This window comes from Helicoverpa armigera, chromosome 19 (genome assembly GCF_030705265.1).
Source record: "Helicoverpa armigera isolate CAAS_96S chromosome 19, ASM3070526v1, whole genome shotgun sequence".
Lineage (NCBI taxonomy): Eukaryota > Metazoa > Arthropoda > Insecta > Lepidoptera > Noctuidae > Helicoverpa > Helicoverpa armigera.
This window is the reverse complement of record NC_087138.1, coordinates 135,309-149,162: the sequence shown is the minus strand read 5'-3', so window position 1 is coordinate 149,162 and position 13,854 is coordinate 135,309. Positions and strand designations below refer to the sequence as shown.

At 40.5% G+C, this 13,854-nt stretch overlaps 1 protein-coding gene across 2 annotated transcripts in view; it reads left to right on the top strand.

Moving 5' to 3' along the window:
• Nucleotides 1-7,707, top strand: part of LOC110380394 (prothoracicostatic peptides) — a 44,958-nt gene extending 37,251 nt beyond the window's left edge. The window contains exons 2-7 of one of the 2 annotated variants that reach the window (XM_021340360.3): nucleotides 1,557-1,652; nucleotides 3,140-3,589; nucleotides 3,692-3,793; nucleotides 4,061-4,163; nucleotides 5,343-5,444; nucleotides 6,748-7,707. In XM_021340360.3, coding sequence (XP_021196035.3) covers nucleotides 1,557-1,652; nucleotides 3,140-3,589; nucleotides 3,692-3,793; nucleotides 4,061-4,163; nucleotides 5,343-5,444; nucleotides 6,748-6,773 — 879 coding nt within the window. In that variant the 3' untranslated portion in view covers nucleotides 6,774-7,707. The remainder of the gene's footprint in view (nucleotides 1-1,556; nucleotides 1,653-3,139; nucleotides 3,590-3,691; nucleotides 3,794-4,060; nucleotides 4,164-5,342; nucleotides 5,445-6,747) is intronic. The other variant, XM_021340361.3, reaches the window with a different exon arrangement.
• The last annotated feature ends 6,147 nt before the right edge of the window (nucleotides 7,708-13,854 follow it).

The following is a 13,854-nucleotide window of genomic DNA, read 5'->3' as shown; positions in this document are numbered from 1 at the left end:
GTAGCTATATGTAGTTTATCAGTTGTGTTAGCACCCATAACACAAGTTAATTAATAACTTACCATGGGGCTAACCAACCGTGTGTGAAAAAGGTGTCCCGACATTATTGTCCCGACATTATGATATTTATCAAAAAAAGGCCCACTAGTGCTACAAGGAAATGTTAGTTTTCTACAGTTAAATATTGGCATTACTTCTGCGATGCTTAAAGAATATACTGTTGTGTATCCATATCACAACTATTTCTTGGATCTAAATGAATATTTCGTCCAACCCCGAATTCTAACTCAAGAATAACACAATCAGCCTTCGCTTTTCATCAGCTGACCATTAAAAAAGAACAAGGAACTTGCTTGCAAACTTATTTTAAAATACCAACGTGCATAACAAGAGTTCAGAAAAACATCTTTCTTATAAAACAATAGGCAGTCTACAGCTGAGCAGTGGTTACAAAGCATCACTCCTTGAGCCACCGCTTTGTACCGCGTCCGCCTGTTGCTCCACAACGCGAAACAAATAAAACTTTCTTAGTTTTACTCATCTCCTTTGAAACGCGGTTACAGCGGAACGTTAACAAATAGCTCCACGAATATTGTTAAGTACTTTCTTAAAGTTTTTTAACTGGTGTAAGTAAGATAAATCACGGTAACTTTATCTGAATGGTCTGAAAGGTTGACTCTACGCGACGTAGAAACGTCTTGATATATAATATTTTGCATGATCAAAATATTGAACCCCATTGTCCACTGACCGATAAACGTGGCAATACAAACCTGACTTACTTCGGAAAAATGAAAAATGTAGCGAAGCGACAAATCTGCGGCCAAGTGTGCTTTGTTCTTCCAACCTTCTAAGTAGATGCTGCGTAGAAGATATTTACTACGTATTATCGTGATATTTGTGTTGAAGTGCACGTAAATAGCGCGTTGTGTCGCGCTGACCTATCGCGCGTGACATTTGCACGGCCGGCGCGTCTGCACACACCCTTATTCCCACGCTGCAAGTTACTCAGACCGGCCGCTGTGACGTCATACAACCTTATTATATCACAACGCATAGCTCCGCCATAATTAGCTATCTACGTCGGCAGCAATCCACGGAATCCTGAATTACTTATGATAGACATAATTAGCTCGACTTAAACTTAGCTTAGCTTAGTCATGCTGGTAAAACAGTTTTGGTTGAATTACGTCAGTTCAATGTTCACCAACGTGAACATAAAAATATACTTAAACGTCCTATTGGAAACAAGAATAATATAGCGGTTAGATGTAGCTCCCGGTAAGTGCAGCCTTCCTTCCGAATCTGCCTCCGTCGTGCCAGGCTGCCGGTTACATGACAGCTGCGCATCCATCTCAGACAACACTTGTTTAGCGTTTCATACTTTACAACGAGTGAGGTTCATATTTATTACGTAAAACAGCGCCTAGTTTGTTTCCTATCAAAGACGACTCTTAAGAAAACCGCAAAGATTTTCAAAGGTGTAAAGGAAATATTTGTTAGGGTATAATTAATTTATGGACAGTATTTAAATGTGTCGTGTTCCTTGTCCTCAGATGCGATACTGCGTGGCCGCCCTGTGGCTGTCGGCGCTCACCACGCTGGTGGTGGCCGCCGCTGATGACGCCCATCACGATGTGGCACCTGCACAGGTCAGTATCACTCGTCCACGTCACCGCCACGTCACCGCCACGCCACCACCACGCAATCTACCATGACACGCGAAGACGGCACCAAAACAAATGAACACGATTCCTCGACACAACAAAATCACGCGGAATAGAAAATATAATTTCTTTTACAATGAAATACATGAGATATGTACTTAATTAAAAATGTTCGCTCACATCAGAAGTACAGCGAACAACAAAATCTTGTTGTAATTCTCTATTTTTACCGTCCCTGTAATGTCTTAAGTGTTATCAGGTTGTCGTAAATAAAAAACCAATGTAAAATAATTTCAATTGTTATTCCTTCGGCAGTAAATTTTTACTCGTCTATCCGACGACACAGTTTACTTAATTGGAACTCGATCAAAATTTAATGGATCCGTCATTTATGTATTATTCAAAACAAAATTTGTCTCGGACCGAAATAGATATTTGGGCTATAAATATATCCTCCATCTATAATTAAGTTAGTGGAGAAAATATATTGTACACACATAACAAGTTCGTCATCAACGAAGCTTAGGAATAACTTTTATAATTATTAAAAAAAAAAAACTTAAATATCATTGAACTCATGTGTCGTAGAAAACATTCTTAAATGTCGTCGTGTGAAAGTTCAGCGACACAGTAACACAAAGTCGCGTTTTTATGTTTCCGCAGCACGTGGAATACTAACAGCGGGGCAAAGTGGGGCAATCCCGCTGGCGAGGCAATCGGCCCCCGGACACCGGACACTAAACACCCGGACAAACGAACACTCGCCGCGACTGTACCGTATGCGGCCACACAACTCGCGCCGCTAATACACCGCGATATAACTCGTAAACACGCTCGCACACCGACCACTCTTCACATTCATGAACATACATTCGCTTTTGTCGGGTTACATTTAGGTTTTTTCATTACTCCTGAAATAACACAATGTGGAGACAGTATGCGCTGTCAGCGAGACCGATATACGAGTGTTCATGTAAATTACCTTTTACACAATGTAATTAATTCGTTATATCTCCGGCCGCGGGAGTCACACAAATGAAGTAAAATGATTCATTCGTAACAACTATTTAGGGAATTACAGCAATGTTTTGTTAGCAGAAGAACAAGCGCGAGGACATAGAAAGCGCGTGCGCCGTTTGATCTCAACAACAACACAATTAAGATTCCGTGAGCGACAAACGCCTTAATAGAATAATAAAACAAGTTGTGAGTCAGTCGCGCGTCAGTAATGCTGTGGCCAAGTTTTTTCGCTGAACAATTCCCCCGAGCGAGCTTTGTTCCAGCCAATTGTACCGATACAGCGAAAATGTACTGTGAATAAACAAAGAGCTAATACAATTGCTTACCTCATTGTACCTTTGAAATCTTTCAACGAGCGCTCTTTGCGCTAAAAAGAAAACTGTTCAAAGCAATTTCCTTTGGAAACAATCGCTGTTGGTGCAGTGATTTAATATAAATGTGCATGTCCACAGAACGACAACGAAATAGAATTAACGGAAGAGGAGAAACGCGCGTGGTCGAGCCTGCACGGCGGCGGCGGGTGGGGCAAGCGCGGCTGGCAGGACATGAGCTCCGCGTGGGGCAAGCGCGGGTGGAACGACATGAGCTCGGCCTGGGGCAAGCGCGGCTGGAACGACATGAGTTCCGCGTGGGGCAAGCGCGCCTGGCAAGACCTCAACTCCGCCTGGGGCAAGCGGGGCTGGCAGGACCTTAACTCTGCGTGGGGCAAGCGCGCCTGGAGGGACATGTCCCAGTCCCCTTGGGGCAAGCGCGGCTGGCAAGACATGAGCTCGGCGTGGGGCAAGCGAGGCTGGAACGACATGAGCTCTGCTTGGGGCAAACGTGGCTGGAATGACATGAGCTCCGCCTGGGGCAAGCGTGGCTGGAACGATATGAGCTCTGCCTGGGGAAAGCGAGGACCTGTAAGTATACTATTTAACCATAGGTAGCTCCATAAAAATGTGATGATGTTTCTGTGTTTTAATTGCAATAATATGAACTGTATTGTGATTTCTCTTATGTAGGAAAAGTGGGCTAACTTCCACGGCTCGTGGGGCAAGCGCTCTGAGGAACCCGACTACGAGGAGATCGACGCCGCCATCGAACAACTGATCCCCATCCAGCAGGTAACCACGTCATACCTACTTCTAAATGTAAAGTAACTGTTCTATTCTTACTCCCCTTCGTGCTTATACATAAATATTTTTAATATTGCGCACGGAACTTTTCGAAAAATATCTTCAAAGTTAGAGTTTGAATATTTACATATTTTGAGCAACTTTTTCCGAATTTGAAATGTAAATAGTATGCAGGAATAATTTCACCTGTTCTGTGGTATCAGTTCCAGTTTGTTGGTCTGTGTGTTTGTGACAGTGGTATTGTTTGTTGCGCAGCTGAGTGAGAGCGAGCGCATGGACACGCCCGAGAAGAAGGCCTGGTCGGCGTTACACGGTGCGTGGGGCAAGCGCCCCGTCAAGCAGGCGCAGTACAACAGTGGTACGTAGCACTAATAACATGTTGCTCTCAGCTTCACTTACCTCACAACTTATAGAAGCTTATACTAAAACACATCGTCGTCTCTACGAAATTAGATCGTAGTTCAAGTGGTCCAATAACATATTTATCTATCATGTTCCACTATAATAAGACTCGTGTTGATATAATTAGATTAATCGCTAATCAGTAACCCCGATTAGTATTATATAATTCTACTGAACCGGCCTAATTCAATTACCAGCAAGACATCTATATTAAGATTCCGACAATCAATCAGAGAGATTATTTGGAGACGCAGACGAAATTACGACAGCTCTTAAAAGTTTATTAATAAATTGTCGTTCGTAGTTAAAGCAGAACAATAACAGAAGGAGGTAATTATCGCGTCGCATCGCGTCGCCTCGCCTCGCCTCGCTCGCGTCTGTCTGATTGATGGGGCTCGCGTTAAATTGATTGATTTACATTTTCAATTGTGAGTGTTCGGCCGCTGCTCAGCTATCGCGCGGTGGACAGCGCCATCAGTTCGCGACATTAATAACTCAAGTTTAGTTAAAAGATAACACTCCACTTTATGGATACGTATTGCGCTGGAGTTAGATGAGTCGCGCATTGTTATCGCGACTTAGTTTATAGCACGAGTTCTGATTGCGAACAGCTCGCAGACTCGTGAGCTAGTTGGGCCCCGCCAGCGACGACATCGGCGGCGCGGTAATAAACTGCTCCTTCATTCCGTGTGTAATTTAAACTGCGCCCCACAAGCCCCTAATAAATTTGTAGCCAAGTTGTAATTTGTGCGAGCCGCCGACAGAATTAGATAATAATCCTCGCTCGGCTTTTTAAATTAAATAGCCCCCGAGTCAACATGGCCGCCGCCTAGCCCCGCCGTTCGCAGAGTATTTCACGCGTTAACATTCATAATTCGGTATTAACGATGAACGATTTAATGAAAAATATTAGCCATTCGTGTGTATTTATGAATTCCTGTCAAATTACTTTTCTGGATTTCATTGATGCGATATTGCGTGGGAGGGACTCGATACTCTGTGCTAAATATATTCGAATATGTTCATTTGACATCACGCATCGTCACGTCACCCGCTAGTAAATTAGCAATTGATATGTCGAGCACTCCATAGAAGTTTATATTGTACAAATACATAGATGTATATGGACCAACAGGATCGTATTACTGGAAGCGAGAGCCCGCATGGACTAACTTAAGAGGAATGTGGGGCAAGCGCTCAGGGCAGGTGGACGCGGACGCGGTAGACGACGACCATGGTAACACGAGTCGCTTCTAGCATCACATGCACCTGTGGCGTACTCTTCATAGTTCTCTCGCACTGGCGTGTCGTAGCGACCTGTCTATCTTCTGTGTCACCTGTCACTCTGTCCTGTAGTTAGTTCTTAGAGCTTGTTCTTGTAGTTTCTTCTCTCTTCTACTGTAGTCTGTATCTTTCCTCTCTCTTTAGTGGATGCTCACTCTTAGTGCACAACTCGAGATAGTGAATGTGTAAATATTACATCACACGTAGATGTAGATTTTATTCTAATAAGAAAATCGAATCAGCTATCTTACTATTTGTTTCACTGCTGAGATACCGATACGACGTACTAATTCTACAACACCAACCTACATACTCAGAGCTCCGTGACATTTACATAAATAGGTCAAACATGAAATCACACACAACACGAGAGAAACAATAAATAAATGTTGGTGAATAAAGTGTAGGAAGTGAATGGTGAACATTGAGAGATGCAGTGAGGTGAGACGGTCACAGCACGCTCGCCGCCTCCAGCGAGCACTCGCGCGGCAAAACGCGTCCCGCGGAACAACGACCAAGCGATTTGTACACATTTGTCGTATTATTGAAATGTACAATGCAATACGATTTATCACAATATTCGTCATCTGAAAGTTGTAACAACGAGAGACGATAAACAAATTGTTAAAAGGAAGCGATTCAATTTCTATCGTTTTCGAAATTTTGATTACAAAAGCTGCCAATCAAGAACGGACCTATCACGGTTAAATATCTTTACTAATATTATAATAACCATAATTCAAGTCTTAAACAAAGTTTGTGAAACAATGTGGCTGAGACGCGGTGTAATATAACAAAGTGGCTGGTCAGTGAGTCGGAGCGAATTAAAAACTTAAAGCCGAAACTCAAAGCTAAGTAAATCAGACGATTACCGACTACAACCGGAGTTTAATTAAATTACACGCGGTTTGCGCCTCACTTGCTCACCGATTCCACAGACGTAACACGACATCAAGTGTTAAACACATAGGTACTATGAATACGTTACAATTTCTCTACACTATATCATACATACATCGCTCAAATACAGTATGTAGTATGTAACTACACAAGATAGGTATACTAATTTTATGTAAAACCATTAGTGTTGTTATGTAGATACCTGACAGGCTTTCTTCCATTTCAGCCAATTACTTCATGTTTGTTATCGCAACCACTTGTTTATCACAAACACTGTACATATCAAAATGTTTATATTTCAGGCTTGCTAGGAGACAGTGATTTCAAATTGTAATTGTTGTTGTTTCTTTCCACAGAGAGCAGTGCGCGGGACGAGGCCTAGACTACCGGAGACTGTGTATTATATTATATACTTAACTAAATAAATCTAAATATTGTATAACAACTGTCATATCTTAGGTACAACTGTCTGTCTGTCCGACCACTATGTGTAGCGAGTCTTCATGTACCAAAGCTTGTTCTCTCTACTAGCTGGATGTTATCAGATGACGACAAACCGAATTGTAGGTATCACAGTTTACATCGTGATGACGTGAAAAATATTATTTTCCTCAAAGTCGCTAACTAACCTACAAACTCTGGTAATTTTATTTTATTTTCTCCGCAATGACAAAACATAAAATAATATTTTTCACCATCATTACAATGATAGCCTGAGATACAATTCAGTTTGCGCGCCATCATGTTTGACAGCTAATAGTTTTAATTTGTAAGGCCACAGAGTATTAAAGTTGTAATTCGTTTCACTCCCAACCAGTGAAGCGCATTACCGTTGGCGGTCGAGTTCCTATTGCTTTGTACGTTCCGTTTCACACAATCCTTACTTCTGATAGTTATGAGAGTAGGGTATTTGTTTTATATACGTTCAACTGAGTTATGCAATTATCTGAATTTGTTATGTTTAGAGTTATTTAGCTGCTAGAACCCGCGCTCCGCTTTCAAAATTGTAATACTCGTACAAAATATAGTTGATACTATGTCACCTTCTAGTGTAAACAAGATTTTTATCAAATATAATATACTTATATTAAGACATAGCGTTTATTTTTACGACATTTGATATTAAGTGTGTTAGGGAGGCGCCGCGCGACACCGCGTCGTACCGCGTCGCACCGCGTCGCGCGTCTCGCGGGACATCATGATACTGTATGTACTGCTAGTTAGTTAATTAATTGTATTTTACTAGTCAAGTTGATGTACATTGTACTATACGGCTTCGCGAGAAGTTCACGTTTGTCCAATAAAAGTTTATTCGGAAGCCGAATCTAGTTTTATTTATTTATTATTCTAATCCACCACCTACTTACATAAAAATGAATCATTTTATAACAGCGGCCCGCAATGCCAAACACTACATATAACAATGGTTCGATAGTTACAAAATATTTCAGTCAAATCAAAACTGCAAATCAATAACAAACACGTGAAAGCTATTCCAAGTCGCACAATAGACAACTGTGGACAAGCGACGCCGCGCGGCAGACAATACATCCAATACTTGTGGAGCACCTGTTACAATTCCACTGATTTATTTGTTCTCGCCTCCGTCACCGCCCGCAAATATAATAACATCATAGAACACATAGAACGCACTATAGACTCGTCGCGTTACACGGCGGCGTGTGGGCGGGTTGTGAGTCCACGCCTCGAACAGACTCGCCAGTGTACACAACACATCGGCAAATATTGGCGCAAGGCACAGCTTGAGTGATTGATATGGCGTGGCGGTGGCGTGGCGGTGGCGTTGCACTCTCAGCCTGCTAATATTGTAAGTGGCGGCGCAATGTACACTGCTAGAACAATACGCAAACGATATTATGTACACAATCAAATCTGATGGATTTACTCATTACATTATTGGGTAATTGCAATAAGGTGAACTGGAAATAGCTGCATACGCCAAACTCTCCCAATGTAGACCTAACTGGGCCATCTTATTCTGTATTAGACAGCTGATTTTATTATTGCTGTTCATTTCAATCAACGAACGCCTTCAATTGTTACATTAAAGTGCCTGATCTCGTCATATAGTTTTGCAGAACAGACTTGCTCTGAGATAGTTCTCTTTCTTTACGTCACAAAACCACCATCTCAAAGCTCATCTCTTACCACACGATATAAAACAACTGACAGTCTAATACGAACAGTTTATCGTTCAAAATCGAAGTCACAACACGCAAATGTCGGACAGTAATAAATGTCACGAGAGAGCGGCGTGACGGCGCTCCGGCACTCACGGAGATTGTGTGTACCCAGTGTACCGGTACACAGTACACGGTGGTACACAGATCGGTACACAACGGTACACAGGCCGGTACACAAGGCACGGACTGTGCACGCACGGACGCACGGATTGGATTGTGTTTGTAGTAACGTGTGCGTTGGAGTCGGCCAAGGTAAGTAATTGTGCACTTTTATTGCCGACTTGTTGCCAGTGAGGAAATAAGTGAACGGCAAGTTATAGTTCAGATCAAGAGCGGGTTAAGTAAGATGTATCAACGGCCAGCAAAAATTGTACCTGGATGAACAAAGCTGGTCTGAGACTTTTATGCAAACATATGTACATAAATACTACATAAATGGGTACATAAAACTTTTAAGCAGAACCTACTAAAAATAACAATTAGTTTCCTTTCCTCTAACTACAGTACATACACTTTATATGTAAATGACGCTATTAAGACCCAAAATCTCTTTACTTCTAATTAAAATCATCTACATTACGTCTAATGAGTGCATATGAGAGCATTACTAATTAATAATAATGTAAAATAGCCTCATCTTGTACGGAGTGCAACTAACTTGCATACAGCGATGTGCACTCAGCTCGGCGGCGGATAAGATCCGACACATCCGCGGATATACGAGATATCCGCAGTCACCGCACTACAACGTTGCATCGACTCTGATCATTGACATATATTCTAGCGATAGACAAGAACATCCATACAAATAATTTACCCGCTTATGTCGTCTGTTGACATCTCGTTGACGTATTGTGACATGTAGTCATCCTCATTGATGTTAATTGCTGAAGTGTCGCTCGTATTTTGCCTACATTTTTCATTACTCAAAAAGTTTATATCTAAGTGAATTCAAAATCATGTAATATATCAAAAAGTTTAAATCATGTAATATATTAAAACCAGGAACTTATTTTTAGAGTTTTTAATATTAATTACGATGTTTTTTTTCTTAAGAGGGCTATCACAAATTTTCGCGAATTTAATTATTTTTTCTTGAAAGTAAGAACATACCATGACAAAGTGAAGTCTGTTTTCATTGATATTTTACCTACTGCCAGTTTTATGGCACATCTGTTTCTGCACGATTTTCTTAATCCATAATTTAAGATGGCGGGCGGGAACAAATTAATGCATATTTGTAAAATTGAATTATAAATGAAAAGTATGATATACAAGCGTTGTAATAGCATGAACAGCGTGTAATTTTACTAACTTGACTCTCGAATAGTTTATATGTGTAAGTTTATACCTTGATATGTATTTTCTATTTTATAATTGTCGTTTCATAGACATCCATCTGACGCAGGCGTCAAAATCGCTCTGATTTGCCATTTTGGGCACTGCATAGTCTGCACTGCAGTTCAGTGTGGTAAGCTTTTTGTTCGGAACGTTCTATCTAGTACGTAGTACATATATATCGATGACTCTGATAAACTTAATGAGAAACAAATGACTTCGCTTACACGTTTTCTATTATACGCGTTACGAAAATTTTAAACCAGAAGTTTTAAGTAGGTTTTATATTACGTTATGAACTTTTTGGTAGATAATTTTATTCATAAATTATCTAAGCTACGATAACAGAAAGGGAATATATTAACTAGCGTACAGCTTAACTTAGTAAATAACGTGTTGCTTTAGAAATGAATAGAGAAGACGTGTGTACCACGGATACACGGATGTACGGAGGTGTAAGCAAAACGGTCGCATACGAATATACGAGGTATTTGCTCACCGCTCTAGCATCTGCAGTAATTTACATTCGAGATACACTGGGTATTTAACAGAAATTATCTTTGGGATTAGAGAAGATTTAATGTCGCAGCATACACAGTATACTGATACCAAAATCCTGATTTATTGGAATTGCTATAATACACATTTGTGAAATTCGGTAGCTTATCTTAATTTGTAGTATTGATGACGAAGCAATTCCTATTATTCAATTATATGATTGACGAATCATTGGCAATGGCTCCATTATTGAAATTGAAAGCTTGCAGTCTTGCGGCACGCCGACTGATTTCCAACATCAACGCGATCTAACCCGTCTCTCTAGTCGCTCTGATCCACGGAGTCAGGAAAAATGAGCGGAGATACCATAACGCAGGTAGGTCAGGCGCCTTCTTCTAGGTCAAATTCGTATGATGGGCATGACCAAAACGATCAGTTACGAGTGAAGTAACGAGGAGTGCAGGTTCTTTGAGACATCTGTCAACGAATTTTGTTATGACGAAAAGTGGTCGGGTATAATAAAGGCGTATAAGAGCGAAAACCGTAACGTTCCTCGTCGATCGTTTCTTAGACGATTTTCGATTTTGGCACCTCCTTTGCTCCTTTTGCTCTGGTCGCTCGCACCGCTCGGGGCGCTCGCTCAGCAGTCTGGCAGATTATCGCGGCGGTTGGTCGCCAATGGGGCGCACGGGGCGCGCTCGTGCGGTTGCTGAGAATTCTCCTCTGTTACGTGCCTGCGAATAAAATTGCCCTAATTAAGATAAGTGTGGTCTTATCATAAGTTTTGCTACGTTGTCGTTTTTCCGAGTATTCAGATAAATCGCTTTATTTTTGTACAAGAAGTATATTTCTTAAATGGCTAAATTATAGTAGGTGTATTCAATAAATTACACCAAAATAAGAAAAGTTCACTGCTGGGCAAAGATTTCATCTGTATATCTTGAATGCTTTTTAGAAAACAGCCATATCAACCTCATGTTTGAACTATAAACCTTATCGTATAGCATAGTTTATTGCCGGGTACCGATAAGAGCGCTCGGTGTGTGCAACAGGCTCCGGGCGAGACACCGCACCGAACCACTTGTGACTGGATCACATCGTAGCCAAATAATTAAGGAATTCAAGTTTAATGTGTACAGCGAGAGAAACACATATTTTATGATTACGATTATTTACTCTTTCAAAATAACCATTAAACTATGAACATGTCATTGCTTTAGACTGCGTAAGGATTTAAATGAAAATAAATGCACTGAGAGATTTATTTTTATTTAAGTAATGCCTGTCGTAATATTGTTTACGTTTGCATAAATAATTAATTTTAATTTCGCTGACAGCAAAATTATTATCTCAATATACCATAGTTTACTGACACGACTCGTATTACCAAAAATATTTCAATACAATAAAATTCGCATTTAACTCTCAAATAAATTATTCATAACGTCAGAAAGTTATGAGCCGAAACACATAGATTTGCGGTCACCGCACCAATCTGTATTATTTTGCGCTGAAAAACAAATATGGCGGAAAATTATGTGTTCGCATATGTTATGGAAATGATCCAGCGTTTTATTTATCGCATTGTCAATAACTCCTGTAGAGGTGCATTGAAATGGAATTCATTTGCAGAAGTTGTCTGTAGTGCAGTTTTTAAGTTACCGCATGCGGTCACCATGCGGGAGCTAGCTAAGCCACACATATAACAATGGCTCCTCAAAGCATTCCTCGAGTCTCAGGAGACGGCTCGGTGACGTCACGGCTCACTGCGGACTATTGTTTGTAAGATTACCCTGTTGTCCTTGCTCCCCTGTGTCCTGCAGTTTACAAAGTGATAAATGGAGCCAGCGTACCCATAAACATGTGTTGCAAAATTACAAAACACGGAAGTATCTTGTTTTAAACTGCCTAATAAAATATCTACAAAAATATGTGTATAGTGTGTTTATCTCTGTCCTTGCCCTATTTCATAGCAATCAGTTCAGTTATTTAGGAAACTTGACTTGAAGGCGTCATACACACACGAACACCCACACTAAAGAGTCGGCAATAAAGCCACATGTGTCGACAATCAGCACAGCACTATTGCCGGCACTAGCGCCACTCTATCGCATCGATATCGAAATGTTCTCTAATGGTCACCACTAGTGCGCTTTCTTGTCGACAACTAAAATGAGATTGACCTCAGCAAGTATATACCGAGAATTTCTACATACAGCTGATCGTTTTCGTTATGATGTTCAAGTCAATCTGTACCTAAATATTAGATGTGACGACAGAGTTAAAAATAGTGATTCTAATGAGCCCGTCTTTTACATAAATGACAAATATTAGACACATTTGACGTCACTACTTTGTACCTAAAAGTTTGTATTGTAACATTTATCCAAAGTTACACAAGAAACGGAATATAGGTCTATTAAGGTATACAATCTATTCACACGCCACAACAAACAATAGAATGTAAGTATACACGTGTGCAGGAAAACGCAATAGCTTAGCTGAGAGCAATCGTAAGCCTTCCCGCTTAACCCGCGTGACCCGTCCGCTCAGTACTGCTGTAGGCTTTCACTAAATATACGAGTACGTATATATACATACATGTAGGTAGGTAGAAGTTATCTGTGCGATTTTATTGTTTAATTCAAATCAGTCAGCGCAACGATGATTTGATTCAAGTACACTGAGCGATATAGTGATTAAATATTAAGGTCAGCTTAGTACTAAGGAAATGGTTAAAATGATAAGAAATGGTTGTCTGATCTGCCGGCTTGACATCTACGGTACGTCACACATCACATAGATTATCTTGAAGATAGCATCTAGAGCAGGCAGAGTGTCATCTGTAGTATATGGTGTACATTAAGCGATCGTTGAACATGTGGCTAAAAAACAAGTATTTCCTGCCAAAACGGGAAGTTAGCCGGCACTTAGCATATTGCGGTTGAGCCGAACTCCGACGTAATTGAACTAAACTAAATAACGCGATAAGCTCACGCTCGCCGCTATGTTTTTATGTTACTGGTTTTCGTGTATTTGATGTACGTGATAGTAATTAGCTGATCATTGGATGATATTGTTCCAATATTGGGGGAAACACTTTTATGGTTCAACAAATTTTTCATGTAAAATTAACATTTTTTGAATTACTTTCGTTAATTTAAATAAAATGCATACTTTTGCGCTGGTGCTTATTGCCGTTGTAAAAAAACTTATTTTTTGTTCTTTACGACATAAGAACATCTGGATATTTGTTTGATTTAAATTCTAAAAGAACAGTACTACGACTGCTACGCCTACGTAGGTCGTAGCAGCGTAGCACTCGTAGCAGCGTAGCACTCGTAGCATTCGTAGCAAAATCGTAGTTGGTTTTCGTAGTCAATGGAAGGCATTAGAGATTACATTGTACATTTCGTATGTCAT